At 41.7% G+C, this 21,021-nt stretch overlaps 1 protein-coding gene across 2 annotated transcripts; it reads left to right on the top strand.

Annotated features, from left to right (window-relative positions):
• The first annotated feature begins 6,496 nt into the window (after positions 1-6,496).
• Positions 6,497-19,974, top strand: tgfbr2l (transforming growth factor beta receptor-like). 2 transcript variants are annotated; one of them, XM_018726409.2, is made up of 7 exons: positions 6,502-6,895; positions 13,796-13,946; positions 15,506-15,708; positions 15,977-16,818; positions 17,187-17,328; positions 18,548-18,675; positions 18,974-19,974. In XM_018726409.2, the coding sequence occupies exons 1-7, from the start codon at positions 6,844-6,846 to the stop codon at positions 19,208-19,210; spliced, it is 1,755 nt and encodes a 584-aa protein (XP_018581925.1). In that variant the 5' UTR covers positions 6,502-6,843; the 3' UTR covers positions 19,211-19,974. The 2 variants fall into 2 exon arrangements, with proteins under 2 accessions (XP_018581926.1, XP_018581925.1); XM_018726410.2 differs by lacking the exon at positions 18,974-19,974 and having other exon boundaries at positions 6,497-6,895; positions 18,147-18,611.
• The last annotated feature ends 1,047 nt before the right edge of the window (positions 19,975-21,021 follow it).

Genomic DNA, 21,021 nt, shown 5'->3' with positions numbered 1-21,021 from the left:
ATTTACATTTATTTATTTAGCAGACACTTTTCTTCAAAGCAACTTCCAACAAACTCTATGTAGTGTTAACAGCCCACACACCTTATTCACTGCGGTGACTAACACTGCTAGATACACTACTTACAATGGGTCACTCATCCATACAACACACTCTCTTTGGTACTCTCACACTATCGAGCAGCCTGAACAACATGTCTTTGGAGTGTGGGAGGAAACCAGAGCACCCAGAGGAAACCCACACAGACACTGGGAGAACATTCAAACTCCACACAGACTGAGCAGGGACCGAACCCATGTCCTCTCGCACCACCCAGGTGCTGTGAGGCAGCAGCCCTACTCACTGCCACCATAGCACCAATTCACCCATTTATACAGCTGGATAATTTTACTAGAGCAATCTAGGGTAAGTACCTCGCTCAAGGGTATGCAGCTGGAGGTGGGAACCAAACCTGTAACTGTTGGGTCTGTAGGCAACAGCTGGAATACTAAACTACCAGCCGTCTACTGTGACACTAAAACAATAGTTTCATAGGGTCGTAACAGCTGTTCATCTTTAGTTACCTCCAAAATATACACTGTCATGTATACTGGAGCGCGTGCTGCTCTAGGTACGGATGGGGTAAAGAAGGACCTGTGGACGCTGTTCATTATAAACATGTATTGGAACACCGGCACACAGCGAGAGGTATCAGCGAGATGTCAATGGAAATGAAGCTCTCGGTCTAAGAACCCCTTTTTCCTCAAGTATCTCCACCTCACAGCAACTTTACACAGTACCCAACAGGCACCCACCCCCTTATAATCCTTCACAGTCCCCACAGCGGTTGAACAACTATTTCACATTTCCCACAATTCCCGTCATTCACAATTGTTTACAATGAGCATCTGTTCCCGCTCGAACGGGTAACTCTTCAGTAACGCGGGGCCTAACAATACTATCCCCCTTAAATATAACACAATACGACAATAAAACTAACCCATATTAAAAAAACACCAGAACCTATATTAAAAGTGCACATTGCCATTTTTTGGCTGATGTACAGTAAATTTTTTTGAACTTCCTTTCAGTTCTCTGGAATACCCCAAATTACCTCTTTAAACATAATAGCCTCCATCCAATCCAAGACTGAGGGGAAAAAACAATTTAAATCCACACAAAAAAGCAAGTACATATATATACATATATATATATATATATATATATATAGTAAGTATATTTAGTTGGTTTTATGAGCAGCAAAGGTTCACAACAGCATACAGGTAGAGACAGTACAGCAAGAAATTGCAAATATGTCTACAGATATAGAGGGCTCAGGGTCTCAAAGTTACAAATTATCACAGGTTTGACCTTGTAGCACTTTCTAATAACTTCCAGAAGGGTGTCCACATATTCCTGAATTCATCAGAGTTGGCCTGCAAATCAAATGTCAGTTCTTCAAGTGGGAGAAATTTAAACACTTCAGTTATGCACATGTTTACAGAGGGAACTTCCAGCATCGACAACAACATTAAAATACAGTTCTTGACCAAATATGTCAGAGTAGATTGCCTACGTACCATAACGCAGGAGTTTGAGTTGAAATTTAACAAGAGAATAGTTGGGGAGAAATCACATTTTTGTTAAAAGTTTCTTGGTTGGTTGCATGTAGACCAGTCCAGTAAACTTCTATCTCATCACATTCCCAGAATAAACGTATCAAAGTGCCTGGAAAGGCTTTGCATTTGAAAACACGGCTGAGATGTTTCCCAGAGCATCCTGTGAAGATGCACTGGAGTGAGAATCTATGAATGAACTTGAAGTTTTCCTCCTGGATGTTGACAAAGATGAAGGCAGGGAAGACTTTAGCACATATAGGAGACCATTCATCGTTGCTAAAACACACGTCAAGGTTCTCAGGTTTCCCCTCAGTGTGCCAAAGAGCCAGTATCAGCACTTAATAAAGTTATACACAATGCAGAAATCAATGTCCATGGAGTTGTTTGGTGTAATGAGCTGTTTCTCACACACACACACATTTTCAGAACTGCTTGTCCCATACGGGGTCACGGGGAACCGGAGCCTAACCCGGCAACTCAGGGCGTAAGGCTGGAGGGGGAGGGGACACACCCAGGACAGGACGCCAGTCCGTCGCAAGGCACCCCAAGTGGGACTCGAACCCCAGACCCACCGGAGAGCAGGACTGTGGTCCAACCCACTGCGCCACCGCACCCCCTCATAGCTGTTTCTCAACTTTTGTTAATTCTATCTATAATCTGTTCTCGTTTTATAGGGCAGCAATATGATTACATAGTTGTAGATATTTATAGAAGTCTAAAAAATGATTTCTTAAAGGGTTTAAGCTCATCAGTAATTTATCTGAAAAATAAAATTATATATTCCCTATATATAATTATCTAATACCCCTTTAGATAGCTATTTCTGGAATCCAATTTGGTGAATAGTTTGGGGAACGTCTGAGTTGAGAGCAGAGACCACGACGACAAACCGTCCAGGATGCCCAGATGTCTCTTAATGTCTTTCCAAACTAAAAGAGTCTTGAATATGACAAAATTTTTGGAGAAGATGGCTGTCTTATGAAATTCCCCAAATGAAAGACAAAGATCTTAAGAGTCTTGGGTGGTATAAAGCGGACTCCTTACCCACCTACACCGAATCTGGTCTAGCCTGGAACCAATTAGTCGTTTGTTTAATTTGTGTAGCACAATAGTAAAATCTCATACTTGGTACAGAACCCCACCCTTGTCTTTTGGCTGACAAAGTTTGGATAGCCTAATTCTGGGCCTTTTATTTTTCCAGAAAAATCTGGAGATCAAGGTGTCTAATTACTTCAAAAATGAGTTCTACTAGTAACAGGGTAGATTTAGTAGAGAAAGTATTTTATTTGCAAGGGAGTCAGCAGTCCAAAGTAGAAGCTGAATCTGCAGAAATCATCTGAGTGAAGTATTTCCTTCGGCATTCTCCGGCAGACCCACAATTCTCAGATAGTCCTGTTGGAACTTACTTTTAAGTTCATCAACTTTTTCTTTGTATTTTTTGTACTTCTTGTTTTAGGGCATAAATTGATTTACAGAGATCTTGGTCTGAGCTTCTGTAAACTTTTCTTCAAACTTGTTTACACAATCAGTTAAACCCACAAGTCTTACTTTCATGACAGAGCTTCCTAAGTTCAGTTTTAACATTCTTTATCTCAACTTTGAGCGAAACCTCAGCATCATCCAGCTTTACTTCCAGATCACTCAACTTTTCAAGTTGAGCTCCTATACTATTCATTTGGTCTTTCATCCATTCAGTAAATCCTTCATTGAGCAAAGAGCCAGTGGGGCTTGAAGCACCTGTCGCCATGTCTCCTGTCGCCTCCATAGCAACGTCCAGGGTTACACCCTTGGACTGTGAACCAGGACGTGATTTCGTTTCTCCTTTGGATAATTTACCTCTCTTCAAGTGAGATTTAGTTTAGTTTAAAGTTTATCATGAAAATCTTCCTGAATGCTTCTCCACAGACTATGGGCAAGGACAATAGAAATACTGCACAAACAAAACAGTGTCAATCACAGTAAATAACAATAGCAGCAATGACAGCAATAACAATAAATAATGGTAACAGTTAGAGAACTCAGAACGAGAGAATGAGAATGCTTAAAGTGGCAAGCATTTGTAAGACAAGATTTGTAATCTTTCTTATTACCCTTGGAGCATGACACAGAGGACACAGCATATCCAGACAGGGGTAGATTTGGGCATCCAGGGTGTGTACCCAAAAATCCAGGCCAACCTTATGTTCAAGATTGAGAAGGATGTTGCTCAATGGGATTATTTGGAAGCTAGGAAAAGGTGGAGGGGCCTCTTTTGGCTGTTAGCCCAGGAGTTTTCTGGCATACCCTCCATCTCTAGGTATATAATACATATTTTTAAATGTATACAAAACACAGTTTGTGGTAAAAAAAATATGTGCTGGGTTTTGCTGTGTGTTAATGTGTGTTATGTTAGGTGTAGGACTTCACGTATTTATTTACTGGATTCTGTTTCATCACTTTTACATTTACAAGCCATAAACTTGTTCACCTGCCTACCACGGTTACGTAGTGTAGTTTTGATTTTCTTTTTGAATGTTGGAGTTTAATATTTTTTCTGTTGCTTGTTCTTAATTGTATCTTTGTTTTGTGTGAGAATGTCATGACAGTGGTTAGATGGAATGTGAAGGAAAACACCCTTTAAAAGGTAGGTAGGATGTATGGTAGTACTCTGGAAACACGTGAGAAGACCTCACTGCTTCTGAACTTAAATCTGCTAGTTTTACTAAATGGATTTGTAAACATTTTAATTTATGCATGATGGTTTTAACAATTTCTTTATTTAAAACAGGTTTTTAAACCAAAAGGAAGCAATGAATGGAGAAGCTAAAAATTTTGATGGACAGCTTTGGGATACCTTTGCAGTGCTTAGTAACAGCTTTAGGAGAACACGATAACTACATTGTTTCTTCTTTTTTTCTGAGAATCATTTTTTCAAATCTGAAAAAATTGTCAGTTTCTGTTGCTGATTGTTGTAGGACAGTTATTCATGAACAAGTTGGTCTTTGTGTTTGGTTTAGTGTGCGCAGCTGATATCATTTCCCTGAAATGCCCATTTCCGTTACTTTCGGGGAACACTATTAATTCACTAAAAATAGCTATTTTTTAAATGTCTGAGCTCCTCTGTTGTACAGATGTTTTTCACACTTAAATCACATTCTTAAAATTTGAAATTTTAAATAATCATTATTGTATGAATTTATGTTCATCTGTGTATATAAAGGGGATTGTTTGATTTCTGTATTGCATGTCTGTTTTTAAGTGTAATGCAATTTCTTGCATATGGCTCTATAACATAACTGTCCATATGCTGCAGGATGATGAAATTATGTTTTTGCAGTAAAATTAAGCTTATGTAGTTCATGCAGCCAGGTGTGTTTGTGTCATCATATTGTGTATATATATATATATATATATATATATGTATATATACACACATTCTCCAGTTTATTTATTTTTCAAAAGACTGTTGCAGACCAACTGTCACCTCTGTTTTCACAAATAGTGGATAATTGGCAGTACAGAGCAACCAAACACAGTAGGAATGTGAGACTGGATTAATTCAACTCCGTTCCACACTGTTTAGAGTTTGTCTCTCATGCTCCTAAGTGTCGGTGATCAAAAATAAGATGACAAACTGAACATTTTTAGGCACAGCTGTCAGGATTGAAAACAAATGTGCAGAGACCAAGTATTTTTATTATTTTATTCATTTTAAATCAGTTTTTAATAACAGTTAATAAAAGTTTTAAGCCTTACAGCATATTTTTAACTATATGCATTTACAGAACTTACCCAGCGAATAACTCAACATGTCTTTATTATTACGCTTTTACTGATCGTACACATACTAAAGCAGTCTTAAATCAGCATAGAACCCAAAAAAGACACTATTGAATGAAACTACGTTACACACATACACAAATCGCATTATTTTATGGTGACTAGGTGCACCATTATCAGCTCTTTGCTTTCCTTTGGTTGCCCTCCTCTCACTGCTGTTAAAGAAACCTTCTCTGGAACAAGGCGAGGTCCAGAACTAGAGGCCAGTCTCTCTTTTCCTTTATCTGTCAAAAACTCTGGAACAAGCAACCTATAACCAGCATGATCTCCCTGATGGGTATCAGTCTGGATTCAAAGTCAGACATTCACCAGCACTGCTGCCCTTGCAGTATTAGATGCTCTCAGTCAGCATTCCCCTCCTTCTCCTCCTCCACCATTTGACACTGTCAACCACCGGATTCTACTCTCCTCTCTTAGACAGTCTGGCATCAGAAGCCATGGCACTGAGATTGTTTGAGCCTTACCTGCCAGGTAGATCTTAGTAGGTGGTGTGGTGTGGCTCTCGGTCATCCCTTCCTCCTCTCTCAACTGATGTTCTATAGGGCTCAGTACTGGGTCCCCTGTTCATCTCACTCTACACCTCTTCCCTCAACCCTGTCATTGCCTCCCATGGATTCCCCTACCAGAGCTCTGCTGGCGATACCCAACTCTTCCTCTCCTTTCCCCCTGGAGCTAGACGTTTCCCCACATATCGCTGCTTCTCTCTCGGATGTTTCTGCCTAGATATCAGATGACCGCATACATCTCCCCCTCTCCAAACAGCTCCCAGCTGGTTCATCCTCCTGTCAACAACTACCTCTCTATCTCTCCATTGTCCTCTGACCTCTGCCATGAACATGGTGTTTTTTATTGTAAACTGTAGACTTCCATCGTAGACTGTACAGTCTGACAATCTCAGGAGTGATGATAGATAGATAGATAGATAGATAGATAGATAGATAGATAGATAGATGAGTGGAACGTGAATTAGAAGTTTTGGGATCAGTGTTGTGAAACAGCTCCTTTTTACTTGACAATCAACTCAGCATAAGCTCCTTTATGTATTTTTATTTCACGCTTAACGAATTGTTGACTTTGTTACAAATAATAATGTGATAATACAATACTTTGTATCATGGTTTTGAAAAGCGCACACTCGAAATGCTCGGGAGATCCAGTTCCCCTCAGCACGTACTAAGTTACGGTCCTGTCTAGTATTGGACAGACTGGCGAGGACGAAAGTCGTGAAGCAAGTTTCCTGGGCGGCCCCCTTCCCCGCAGCTGGATTGAAAACATCTGGATCCGCCTACGCGAAGCCTCGGGCGCAGCCATCGAGCAGCAGAGCGGCACTGCGGACTGCGTCTTTCCCACGAGCCGTGCAAGCGAGCGAGGAACCGCGGCTCCTCTTCGTCTGCTGCTCCTCCCGCTCGCTCCTGCTTCTCGTCACCGATGGCTTCGTCGCTCTTTTGGGCCGTGACCTCCGTCCTCCTCGCGGCGTTCTGTGAGTACTCCGTCCGTTCCGCTCCGTCCCAGCCGGGACAATCCAGTCTAGTTAAATTATCTATTTACAGTCCGGATCATGCACTCAGTCAAGTCCAGCCCAGCAAAGTCCAGCTATCAGTAACTGCGCAGTCCAGCCCAGTTAGAGCCCAGCAGTACTGGGCAGGACAGGACTGCCTCGCGCAGCGGCCGCGCGTTCTCAATCCGCCCATTGTTCCAGTGCGCGAGGACGCTTCATATCTTGGGAAAAAGTGCACATACTTCGCACTGTACTTCGCACCCTGGTGCCGTCCAGTGTTCTTAGGCTCACTGCTGCCCCCGAGCATCGTTCTTCTTAAGGCAGGTTTACACTCACTGCCCCTTTTGCCCCCAGTGAGTGACACGTTTTCCTCAGTCAGTGACAGTGTTGTGTCACCCGCGGGTCCAGCGGTGCCGTGTCCAGTGTCCAGTAGAGCGAGGATGGATCTCGCGATCGGGTTAAACATCTGCAGCAGACAGGGCGTACAGTACTGAGTGAGTAGAGCGAGCGTGTCCAGTCAGTCAGACATGCCCAGGGGCTTCGGGAGACAAGGCCTCCTTCCACCATCTCTGTGCAAAGGAGAGAAGTGAAACCCGGAGTGCTCAAGAGTCCCTTCTTTTAAAAAAACAGTGCGGTGAACTTTTCAAATAAAAATGGTTTTCGTTTTTCATGTGGATAGTAGTTCAGCACGCGGGAGGAGTTAGTTCCGTTCACTATCGATTGCAGTACCGCTCAGTTACCGTCGTCGTTTCCACGACACCTCACGATTCGACGATTGCTGCGTTTTGAGAAGTGATCATCACCCCCCCCCCCCCCCCCCCACACACACACACACACACACACACACACACACACACACACACACACACACACACACACACACACACACACACACACCCCATTTGGCGCCCCCGCTACTGCTCGTCTGCCTTTGGACGTGTGTTCGTACTGTGTTCTGTGTGTCTCACTGCTGCACTGCACCGATGGTCGCTCTTGAGGAGCCGCGATCACCCTGGTCGTCGCGTCACCTACTGCCAGTTTTACCTCACGTACAGTTTACCTAATACTATACAGAGTTTACCTCATAATGTATAGTTTACCACACTGTACAGTTTACCTAATATACTGTGCAATTTATCTCACACTGTACAGTTTACCTCACGTTGTAACATTGTGCAGTTCCCCACATTGTACAATTTTACCTCACACTGTACAGTTTACCTAATACTATAGTTTACCTCATAATGGAGGCGGTGGTGCAGTGGGTTGGACCACAGTCCTGCTCTCCGGTGGGTCTGGGGTTCAAGTCCCGCTGGGGGTGCCTTGTGGCGGACTGGCGTCCCGTCCTGGGTGTGTCCCCCTCCCCCTTCGGCCTTACGCCCTGCGTTGCCGGGTTAGGCTCCGGTTCCCCGTGACCCCGTATGGGACAAGCGGTTCTGAAAATGTGTGTGTGTGTGTGTGTACCTCATAATGTATAGTTTACCACACTGTACAATTTACCTCACACTGTACGGTTTACCACATATTGTACAGTTTACCTAATACTATACAGAGTTTACCTCATAATGTATAGTTTACCACACTGTACAGTTTACCTGATGCTGTGCAATTTACCTCACATTGTACAGTTTACCACATTATTGTACAGTTTATCTCACACTGTAATTCACCACCAAAGAACAAAAATTCACCACTCAGAACGCAGAAGTGATAATATAAATAAGTGATAATATGTTGTGATATAATGTAAATCACAACAATGTTAAACGATAATAAAAACAATGAGCGAGTGTGTGGATTTAGCATTGCTCCAAACGAGAGAGCACAAAATGCGCCGTGTTAATTGTCGTAAGAAACATACACATAAATCAACACGGTGAGAGGAGTGTAACAGTAACGACGTTTAGAAACGTAACTCCTCTCCGTACATGTTGATGTGAGCTTCAACATGTATGACTTTCAACTTTTTCCAGTGTGTTTGTGTACATTTACATTTACATTTATTCATTTAGCAGACGCTTTTGTCCAAAGCGACGTACATCTCAGCAAAAATACAATATATGCATTACATTAAGAGAAAGAGACATGGCTGCAGACATGATGAAAGTCTCAAGCAAACCTAGTTTGTTCCCTACCGCTTGCTGCACCGAGGTTCATCGTTCAAGTAGGTGCATAAAACGCAGGATAGATGGATCCTGATAACCTTCCTACCAATTTTCTTTTTTTGTTTTTTTAAGAATAAGGTGCACAAACAAACAATCACATACCATGCCGGAGTAGCGGCTGTGTAAAGGCCTATCTGGGGATGATCATGAAGTCACGGTGTGTGAACTTTCACACCGTACATGAGCTGGAGAGATCTTGGACGAAATGGGTCCGGAAAAGGTGAGTTTTCAGACCCTTCTTGAATGGAGACGGTGTAAAATAATTCAGTGACTCTTGGATGCTCCTCCTTCTCCTGTTTCTGATCAGATGCTTTCGGGCAGCAGACCACCCAAGGACAGCACTCAAAGGAAATAAGCATAGTGCTTATATAATATAACTGCCATTAAGCCTTTCATAAATCATTTTGCTGAAATTACTACTTAGTTGTGCTGACAACAAGACCTAACGTGCCTTACTTAAAGTAACAAGTTGGTAGCCTCCGAAATGGAAGCAAACTGGTGTGCTGTATTTCTGTAATCGGAGGCTCTGTTCGATAAACAAGTCATACATGGATGGCAGTTAAACTTGGAAAAAATCAGTGTTGTGTTGAGAGTGGCAAAAACCTTGAGTGGGGTTGGGTTCCTCTTGTAAAATTAAAAGGTGCACTAGACTTCCACCGAATCAAAATCATATCGGCCATCTGTGATGGAAAGAGGAAGCTGGTGCTGTGGGTGGTTAAGGGTGCTTCTGCAGCGTAGTGAAGACTGAATTTACAGTTCTACAATTTCACAGCACTGGCAGAGAATCAAGTAAGAGATCATACGTCAGCAATATTTATATTGCTTTCATGTTTTAACAGAGAGCTCGGTCAAACAGGCTTCGGTAGAGAAATTTATGATATCAGCTTGCATTCATCGTATTATAATGGGGGAATTGTTGAACATAACGGTGAGAAATCCCTGGCTTGGTGTGCATTTTGACGTATTTTTGTTGAGAACAATGGTTCCATTTCATTTGCCTGGTTCCATATTCTGTGTGAAACAAACAGGGGATGTGATTGCCATGAATTAACAAAGGACGGTGAAATCAGCCTAGATGCCACTCAGTGGTTCCATGAGACAGATGTGTTGAAACTAAAAGAATAACCTTTAATGTTCTGACTGTATGATCGTATTGAATCGGATTAATTTCAGATGTGGGTTGCTTTTCTTTAACTGTTATTTTCCCAAATTGCCCAAGTGTACTGACACTTTAAACTGCTATCATGCATCTTAGTAGTGAAGTATTAAAACTATAACAGTTCACATACTGATGCAAACCTAAACACGTTCACCATCCTACGTTAAAACACAAAACGTATTGTTTAAATGTATTTTTAATGGAATGAAGTGGCATCGGTTGTTCTTATTACACATTTCAGAATATTAAACCAGAACCCCTATCTAAATAAAACAATAACACTATTTTTCATTTTTTCAGTCCCTGAACCTTTCGTACAATTCTTTAGGGTGAGGCTTTATTTTCTAATTGTGTAATATTTTTTAGATAAATTAAAAAAAAAAACAAATTAACAAAAGGCTGAAAACCCGTTTCTTTCAGCCATCTCAGTTCCTTGAATACACACACAAACTATTCTTCTCAGAGATTCAGAGGGCCGCTGCTCCAATCTTGGCTCCATTGAGCCCTTCTGGCTTTCATTTACCCCTGGAGCACTTACTGCTGATTTTAATTATTTCACAGCATGCAGAGGGGTTTCTTTTTTGCTTATTCTGCTTTTAATTTGATCTCTCCTCTTTGTTATTCCCGTATTTGTACTTTGATGGCTGGCATCAGCCTACATCTGGTATCCTTGCAGAAATATTTGCGTTTTTGTTCATGCTTGCATGAATGTCATTAAAATTTCTTGTATTTTCCAGAAGTAATTAATATGTTGTGATGTAGCATTTGCCAAGAATGCTATTGTCAGATGTACTCTCCAAGATACACACACTCTTCCCATAGAAACATATCTAGTATATGGTATATGGTAATACATAGTATATGGTAATGGAAATACCCACATACATTCACATATACACTGAAAACAATGCCGTTAGGCAGAAATAAAACACACAAAAGTAAAGTATGTTTTCAAAATTGTTTGTTGCACTTCCCTTCTAGTGTTTTGTAGCAACTAAATTATTATAATTCTCTCATGCTAAAATGTTGGGGATGTGATCACCCAAAATGGGAGTTAGTGACAGTGTCTGATTGTTTTGAAATTAGAAAACAGGTAAGAGTACACATTTATCGAGCACGTAGGAGATCAGGGGAGAAGTGAGTTTTAACACCCTTCTCGAACGCTGAGAGTGATTCAATAGAGTGAGAGGGGGAGGTAAAAACAATGCCCACCTTGTTTATTGGGGGGTGAGACATCAAGTCTATTGAAGAAACTCCAGGTTGCAATGGTCTATAAGCATCAAAAAAGGATGGAAAGATCTTTCCAACTAATGCCATCATTTTTAAGTGTTAATTTCATAGCAGGTAGTTGAAATAGTATGGCACTTTCCCTTACTTCTGATATGTCCAGAATTGTGTTGTAGCATCTACTAGTGACATCCCTAGGAGAAAATAAATATTTAGGTATCCTGCTAACGAAGAATCAAAAGAACAAAATCAGGATAGATAATTTAAATCCAATGATCAGTAAAGCAAAGACAAGTGTACTATTTTGTTGCTAAGGGACCTGTCTTTAAAAAGGAGTGTCCTTCCGTCCGAAGAAGATGTCCCTTCAATGCCTTTAGACAACAAAACTGCTAAGTCATAGACTTAACTTTAATAAAAAAAACTGGTCATAACAGTATACTGTCAGAGACAGTAAACAGAAAATGCAAATATATCCACGTAAACAGAGAGAGGGCTCAGGGTCAAAAGGTAACAATATATCAGTTATGATTATGCAGCATGTTCTAATAACTTCCAGAAGGGTGTCCAGATATTCCAGAATTCATTACAATTGTCATGCAAATCAAATGTTACTTTTTCAAGTAGGAGAAGTTTAAACGCTTCAGTCACCCACATAGAATAGTTTGGGAGAAATCAAATTTTTGTTAAAGGTTTCTTGGGTGGTTGTATGAATTCCAGTACAATAAACTTGTATCTCATCACAAGGTTTCCGGGAACATTGTGTGAAGGCTTACTGGAGTAAGATAGATCCTGTGAAAGACGTTGAAGGTTTCTTCCTGGCTGCTGAGGGAGGATCAGGCAGGGAAGACTTCAGCACATATAGATGGCCATTCACGGTCGCTAAAACACACATCAGGGTCCTGTTCCGAAGCTTCCCTTAGTGCATCAAAAGAGCCAGTACCCACACTTCATGAAATGGTATATAATGCACAAATCAATGCCCTTGGAATTGTTTGGTGTAATGAGCTGTTTCTCAACTTCTGTTACTTCTGTCCATAATCTGTTCTCCTTTTCTATGGCAGCAATACAATGATGTAGATATTTATAGTACTTGGTAGATTAGAATTAATTTTTAAAAGGTTGAAACTCACTAGTGATTGATCTGCAGATAAAAATGAAATATCCAGCATGCCGTTAGACAGTCATTTCTGGAGCCCAATTTGCTGAATAGTTGAGAGAAAATCTGGGTCGAGAGCAATAGAAGACCATAATGATAAACCGTTCAAAATTTTTGGATAAAGATGGGATCTTAAGAAATTTCTGAATGAAAGGCAAAGATCTTAATAGTCTCTAATGGCATGAAACAGACTCCATACCCTCCCACACCAAATCTGGTCTAGCCTGGAACCAATTAGTCATTTGTTTAATCTGTTCAACCCAATAGTAAAATCTCATACAATATATTGTACAGAAGCCCCACCCTAGTCTTTTGACAAAGGCTGGATAGCCTAATTCTGGGCCTTTTATTGTTCCAGATAAACTAAAAGTTCACTCACCAGTGACTGATCTGCAGACAAAAATGATATGTTCAATACCCATTCAGACACAGACTGGCTGAAACCGCTTGTCCCAAGTGGGGTTGCGGCAAACCAGAGCCTAACCCGGCAACACAGAGTGCACGGCACTCACCCGGGACAGGACGCCAGTCCATTGCAAGGCACCCCAAGCAGGACTCAAACCCCAGGTCCACCAGAGAGCAGGACCCGGCTAAACCTGCTGTGCCACCGTGCCCCCATCCCACCGTGCCCCAAACCCATTTAGACAGCCATTTCTTTTTAACTTTCTGTGGAAAAACCATGTGCATTATAACAAAAAATCTGTGTTATTGACTTTTACGAAAATGACAGGCTTGATTATAGACTACTTGGAATTTGACTTTTAAAATTAATTGGTTAAAATAATTCCAGAAAAAATGGCACATCTGGAATTTCATTCCTAAATTTGTTTTCGATCGTCTTGATCGACTTTCAGTCTTTTTGATGTGTTATTGCAATATATACAATTTACTTGTCAGCGTGTCAGTATTTCACAAACAGGCTCAGTTGGCATGGAAACTAATATATAAGCACATTTTTTCTCCACATTGTTGTTATATTTGGAATAATTGCAAGATTCTACAAAAGGAGAAGAAGAAAGCAACAGACTTGGAAAAGAAATAAACAAAGCAAAACAACATGATATGTGTTTGACGGGACAGTTACACCGTGTGCTGCTGTGTTCTCCCTGCATAGCCACACACAACACGGATCCAAGCCGTACCTATTCTCTACCTCTCTTTGTGCCTTTTCCTAGGTGCCCAGGCCCCGGCCTTCACAAACATTCAGACGAACGTGTGCAAGTGGTGTGATTACTCCAGCCCTATTTGTGAGGGCAACGTGTGCTACAGCAACTGCTCCCTCAACTCCTTTTGCCTCCTCTCTGAAGAAATCTGTGTGGCCATATGGTAAGTGTAAGGAGATATCGCCACCCTGGGCCAGAGGCTGGACTCCTTGTTAATACTGCTTGGGTTTTCAAGTTCTTCAGTCTTACCTGTGACCGGACGGTGCGTTTGAGACATGCGTTGCAAAACAGTTTAAGAGGGTTGAAATTTGATAGAAGGTTGGCACAGTGGTGCAGCAGCAAATGTAGGTTCAAATTCAGAGCTCAGTCTGCATGGAGTTTGTGCGTTCCTCCGGTTTGAATGGGCTTCGTTAGGGTGCTCTGGTTCCCTCCCACAGTCCAGAGATATAAACTGGTGACTCTGAATTAACCAAACAGGGTCTGTTATATTACTGTGGTATGTAGATGGGTCAGTGATTGAGGCAGTTTAATGCAGTGTATCAAACACTGTAAACCATCTTGGATAAAGAATGTTGTGTTTCACTTCTTCTCTCTAAATTTCCTGTAGTGCGTTAATGTGTTGTATGAGTGGCTACCCTGCAATGACCTCTGTACCCAACTTGGCTTTGTACCCAGTGTTTCTGGGGTAGGCTCTGGACCACTGCGACTCTAAGCTGGACAAGCGGTTATAAAAAGTGAGAGAAATTTGACATGAATGATGACACTTTAATTTGCATCAGCATTGAAGTTACCTTTACGTTAATGAGGAAGGTTTAGTTGTGCAGACTGTAGAGTTTTCATGCCCCATCAGTGGATTCATTTACAAGGTTCAAAGTCAGGATTTGGCAAAGGAACTGTTCAGTATGAGTAGTGGGATTCCAAGACAGCACCACTGCAAAACAAACGAGGAAAAACACATTTGCACACAACAGTTGGGAAGACATGTACCAGCTGTAATACTTTTTTGAGTATCGCACCGCATATCGCTTGCCCGGGAAAAAAATCAAAATTTGAAGTACGGGTTCTACTGAATGTCTATCGCCAGCTCACAATTGTAAAGTCAAAAAATCGTAAGTTAAACCATCGTATGTCGAGGAGCATCTGTGCTCTATTTTATTGCTCTTATATGTCTTTGCTAGGAGGACCGTTGTAACTGACACATTTTTCTCTGTCTGTTTGTTTTCTGTCTTCTTTTCAAACTGCTGATCAGCTAGCAATAGGCATTAGGGAAAAGTCGTGAAATGAGCAGTAAAGTGGCAGTTGATGGGCTTTTGGAAGTTCATATAACTGGCACACTTCAGAGCTAAACGGGTGATTTTTGGGGCAAATAAGGAGAACATATTAATTGTCCAAGTACATCAGTTTTAATGATGCTGTGATCTATATAAACTTACAGCATTAATAACTTGGACACCAATGGAGCATAGACACGTGCAGAAAAATGACCTTGTGCATAAATGGTCATAGAAATTTTAAGGAGCTGTAGCCTTCTGGGGGATGTGCTTTTCCCACTCTCAGGAAGTGTGGGGAGCTTCAGTTTGTGTTGAACCGTGTCTACGTTCCACAGCGAGGCTCTACTTTGACTTTACTGAATTACGTTCATTAGCAAGTCATGCTGTCCTCTAGAGCCGTTATTGCTCCTAATGCCAGTTTGCGCCTCGTTTATGTGTTGTTGTGTGACAGGAAACAGAACAATGGGAGCGTCAGCGTGCGGACGCTCTGCCACCATCCGCAGGATGCCGTAGATAACATCATGATCTCCAACTACTCCTCCACCGAGTGTGTGATGGTGCCCCAGCCAACGGAGGAGGGGGCACTGTTCATCTGTGGCTGTGTGAATGCACACGAATGCAATGACAAGCTCATATTTGAGAAGGGCTCTAACGGTAACACTTGCCCCTAGTATTCTGACGTTTTCAGTGCTTACAACTCATGACAAAAGGGTTTCAGATTTCTGTGCTATGCTCATATAATTCCTGCCAATATTTGTAGCTTGTAATACTTGGCCCATTTAAACATGTCCTTAAACAATCTATGTCCTGTAAGTGGTTAGTATTAACAGTATGTCTCCACAGTGTTTTTTAGACTTAACAAACTCGGGCTTCTGCATGGTTTCCTCTCAGTGTTCTCACTCATGTCTGGCTGGGTTCTCAGGTCTCTTGAAGCTCCAGAGCAAGGATGTATTACCTGTTGTGGTCATCAGCCTGCTCCCTCCCTTTCTGGTGGCCGTCATTGCAACCATGGCCTTCTACCTTTACCGCACTCGGCAGTCAGAAAAGCAGCCCAAACACCGGGGCCCCAAACGCACCCAGTACCAGTCCCTAGACATGCCTGAAGGTCATGCTAGAGGAGGGTCACCCAATGACTACCGTGGTAAGCCAGTGGCCGTGAACAGAGAAGCCCTTGCTGATTCATCCACTACCTGCGGCAACAGCCTGAACCACAACATGGAGCAACTGCCTATCCAGCTGGAGGAGGTGGTGGGTAAGGGACGCTTTGCTGAAGTCTGGCGGGCCCGACTCATTCACAGTAGCACAGGGCAGTATGAGACAGTGGCAGTGAAGATCTTCCCAGCAGTGGAGTACAACTCGTGGCAGAGTGAGCGGACGGTCTTTTCTGATGCCAGCCTGAGGCATGAGAATGTAGTCCAATTTGTGAGCGCAGAGGAGCGAATGGGGAGGACTGGCTCCCCCCAAAGGGAATACTGGCTCATCATGGCTTACCACGGGATGGGTAATCTACAAGACTTCTTGGCACATCATGTACTGAGCTGGGCAGAGCTACACGCTATGGCTGGTTCTGTGGCTCGGGGATTAGCCCATTTGCACAGTGATTTTTCACCTTCTGGGGCACCCAAAGTACCAGTGGCCCACCGGGATCTGAAGAGCAGCAACATCGTGGTGAAGAACCTGCGCGAATGTGCTCTCTGTGACTTTGGCTTGGCGCTCAGGCTTGATCTTTCTCTCACCGTGGACGACTTTGCTAACAGTGGGCAGGTAACCATATCATTACCTGCTATCATTTCATAACTGATACAGAAAGATAAACTTTTCAAAAAACACCAACCATGTTTCTGTGAGAACAAAGAAGAAAATTGGGTACATGCTGTGGACACCTCTTGTGTTCTGCTTAGTAATATCAGAAATGTAGATATGATAATAGCAAATGAAAACACAATAATGTGATGAATCATTTCTTTTAATACGAGGGACTGATGTTATTTATTGATAACACTATAATTCAGCATGGCAGATGGTATTTCTGAAAACATTTTGGTGCTTTCAATAGCTCTAGCTAAGCATGGATATTATTGCGCATTTTGTGGACATACGTACATCTTTAACACTTCCTATCCATTCAACAGGTAGGGACAGCTCGCTACATGGCACCAGAGGTTCTGGAGTCACGGGTCAATCTAGAGGACCCGGAGGCCTTCAAACAAATGGATGTCTACTCTTTGGCTTTGGTGCTGTGGGAAATGGTCTCTCGTTGTGATGCAATCGGGGGTGAGAGATTTTGTGAATACTATTTAATGTATATGTTTAGAAGCTCATACAACAAATTCATAGTTATTAACAGTTTTTCATAAAACTTTTACTGTTAGCTGGTCCAAACAATGCAGTATTCTACAATAGCATAAATAATTTTTAAATGCCGTTTTTCTTGATGATGGTTAGTAATTCAGTATTTATGGCACAGACATTAGCTCTGTGGACAACTGAGCAGTGCTGAGCAATGAGACAAGTATACAGTACACATGTACCTCAACTTAAGAATGCAGTTGGGACTGAAATTCTGTTCATAACTCACATTCTGTCCATAACTGCACATGTTAGTTCTGTACCTCTGGTGCTAGAAGAAAAAGAAAACAGTGGAGTAGAGAATGTTGGAGCTGGAGAAAGTATTTAAAAGTGTTTCATCTTAAAATCATGAATGTATTTCACTGGCCACAAGGATGGGACTGATTCATCGCATAAACATGTTTTTCAGCATCTGGTCACCTAACCCTAATCATCAAAAAAGCATAATAACTTTGTGTCTCTATTTTCTGGACAGTTTCTATAAAACTTATATTATATGGCTATATAATAAATATAAAATACTTGGGTGGTACGATAGTGCAGTATGTAGTGCTGCTGGCTCAAAGCAACAGAGTTGTTGTGGCATAAGTTTGAATTTGGCTCAGTCTATGTGGGGTTTCTATGTTCTCCCCATGACTACATGGGTTTCCTCCAAATGCTGTTCGTGTGGACTGGTGATGCTAAAATGCTTGTAGCATGTGAGTTAGTCTGGCTTCTCTGTGATGATCTGCTATCCCATCTAGGATGTTCCACCCTCAGCTTTGTGGCCAATGATACCGGGATAGACTCTGGACTCTGACGAGGAAAGGCAAATAACAATAGATGGATGGATGAAATAAAAATACCCTGGATTAAATTGCTTCACAAAGTTGCACATCCTCTCCCCCTCCCCTTCTCAGTACATTTTGCTGCCATCTAATGGAAATGCAGGCAATTTTCCCCCTGCAACAGAGAAAATTTATTAAAAAAAAGAAAGGTGAAAAAATGCATTTTATTAAAAATTAACTGGGAAATGTTTGTTTGTATCTTCAAAAATCTATAACTAGGATGTTCGTAATACAACGTACAAATCTATGTCATACTGGGTTATTGCTAGATGCCATCGGCCTTCCTAGTAGTGAGCTGTTTTTTTGTCTTCTGTCAGAGGTAAAGAGCTATGAGCCACCATTTAGGTCAAAGGTGTGTGACCAGCCATGTGTGGAGAGCATGAGGGACCTGGTGCTGAGGGACCGGGGCCGACCAGACATCCCCACCAGCTGGACTGCACACCAGGTACTACTCTCAGTGGATTTAGCCAGCCTACTTTCTGCAGGTCGCCATAGATGTTTATGAATAACTTACTGGACCGCTGAATGGAAGATTTTGTGGACTATGCAGTCCATGTTTATAACTAGTCCAAGTCCAAACCAAGAATCTGCTTCGGTGAGATTCTTTAAATAAATGTCAAAAATAGTGTGTGATTGCACGTATTTGTGGTATTAAACATTTCTATTAATACCAAGTAATGAACATTAAGGCAGCCTTACTGGGTTGTTCTTGTTGCACGTCACTGTGCCTGTTTCCTTCACAGGGAGTGAAGGTCTTGTGTTGTACCATCACTGAGTGCTGGGATCATGATCCTGAGGCCCGTCTGACAGCCCAATGTGTGGTGGAACGATTCAATGCCTTTGGTGAGGAGGAGGACAGTCAAGACCTCTTTAATAACAACCAACAGCAGCTCACTACCATGTGCGTAGAGACTCAGGCCCATGCCTCCCCATCTACCTCCTCCAACAAAGACACTGCTACACCGGTGGAGGAAGTGTGAGAGGCCTTACCTGTGCAGCGTATGAGACAAACTGAAATGTACACCTTTATAGGAGCTGGACTTCATTCGTTTTGTTTTGCGTCACATTTGACTCTCTGACTGCTGAGTATGTACAAGCTCTTTCTGCCATACAGAGAGGTCAGAAATTGTCAGAGATTACTTGAAACAATCAAGAAAATGAAGCCACATCTCAAGATGTTCAGTTGTCATAATTTGCCTTTTCCCTTCATTTAAATGTTCTACTCTCTGCAGTCCTTGGCACACTTCCCATGAAGCTGGAAGTGTTTTGCCGGGAGGATAAATGTAAACATTGCCATAATTTTGCTTCTTTGAGCAGTGCGGTATTTACAGTGATTGACTCTGCAGAAAGAATATAGGAAATTGTTAATCAGTTTGACCAAATGTCTTTGAGATCACAAGTCAAACAAAATGACAAACAAGCGAAGATGTCAAAGATGACAAACGTTGCTCCTTACATAATGTAAATTTGTATTCCACTTGAGCCTTATTTTTGTAAAGTTTTGCAGACAGTATTTTCTTTTCTTCGTTGTAGTATTTGCCTGGGATTAGAACCCGGTGAAGCTACAACCCTGAGATCTTTGGAAGCCAAAACTGCCTGCAAAATAAAACCACTTTACATACATGTAAAGCAGAGTTGTAGTGCTTTCTGTTTTTGTGCAAACAAAACCTTGCACTGATTGTTTTTTATTTTAGCAGGTTATGTAAAGGACTGTACAGAACCAGCTCAGATTTCCAGGATGAAACAATTACAAGGCTTGTTCGCTTCAGGGGGATCTCTAACTCATTAAACCACATAGGAAGAAAAGCATATAAGAAAACTACTAAATTCTCTAAGATCTCCTTAAAAGAGACTATTTTTTTTTCCATTTAGTAGACATTTTACTCCACAGCAGCTTACAGTGCAGTAGTATTTTAAGGACGATTTAGCTGACACCTTTATCCAAGGTGTTTTACAGTATTTGACTAACACTGGGGTAAACCCCCAACAACCAATCACCATCTATACACCAGAGCAATGTTACACACACACACACACATACACACACTATACTCACACTACTGAATTTAGTCACCAGTCACCTGAACCATGTTTTTGGGAGTGGAAAGCATAACACCCACGCAAACACAAGGAGAACATGCAGACTCCACACAGACTGAGTGGAGAGCCAACCTTCCTCAGCCCAGGTGAGGTACCTATGCTAACCTCTGCCACCAATTTGCCCTGGATACACTTTTGCCTATTTTTACTACTGTTTTTTACTTCACGGAAATTAGAACTTGCACCATTTTAATGATTTATCATTAAAGATGTGGAATTCCTGTGTTGCTTAACTAGACTTAAGCCTGACCGAAATAAGACCTAAAACTGAAATACATCTATGTGGAACAAAGGCAAAATGTTGCCTTTCTCTGTGACTTTTCTTTGTCTTTATATATTTGCTGTATGTTTGGTAACTATTTAGATATTCATTTGTAGACCCAGAAAAAGGGTTGAATGCTGTGCTTATCAGAAGAATTTTTCACATTTTAATGTGTTGCAGCATGGAACCATTATGTATTTAACTGAGAATTTTTGTGACTTATCAACACAAAGTTCAAAGTGAAAAGCACATTGTCTTCCAGAATTGTTCTGTACATAGCTACATCCATTTGTCCTTGCTTATAAGTTTTGGGACCCAGAGAAGCAGCCCCAAAGCATGATGCTGCCACCACCATGCCTCATTGTAGGGAAGGTGTTCTCACTGTGATGTTCTGTGGTTTGCACCAAGCAGAGTTCTTAGTATTGAGGC

This window comes from Scleropages formosus, chromosome 24, assembly GCF_900964775.1.
Source record: "Scleropages formosus chromosome 24, fSclFor1.1, whole genome shotgun sequence".
Taxonomy (NCBI): Eukaryota; Metazoa; Chordata; class Actinopteri; order Osteoglossiformes; family Osteoglossidae; genus Scleropages; species Scleropages formosus.
This window is presented reverse-complemented; position numbering and strand designations above follow the sequence as displayed.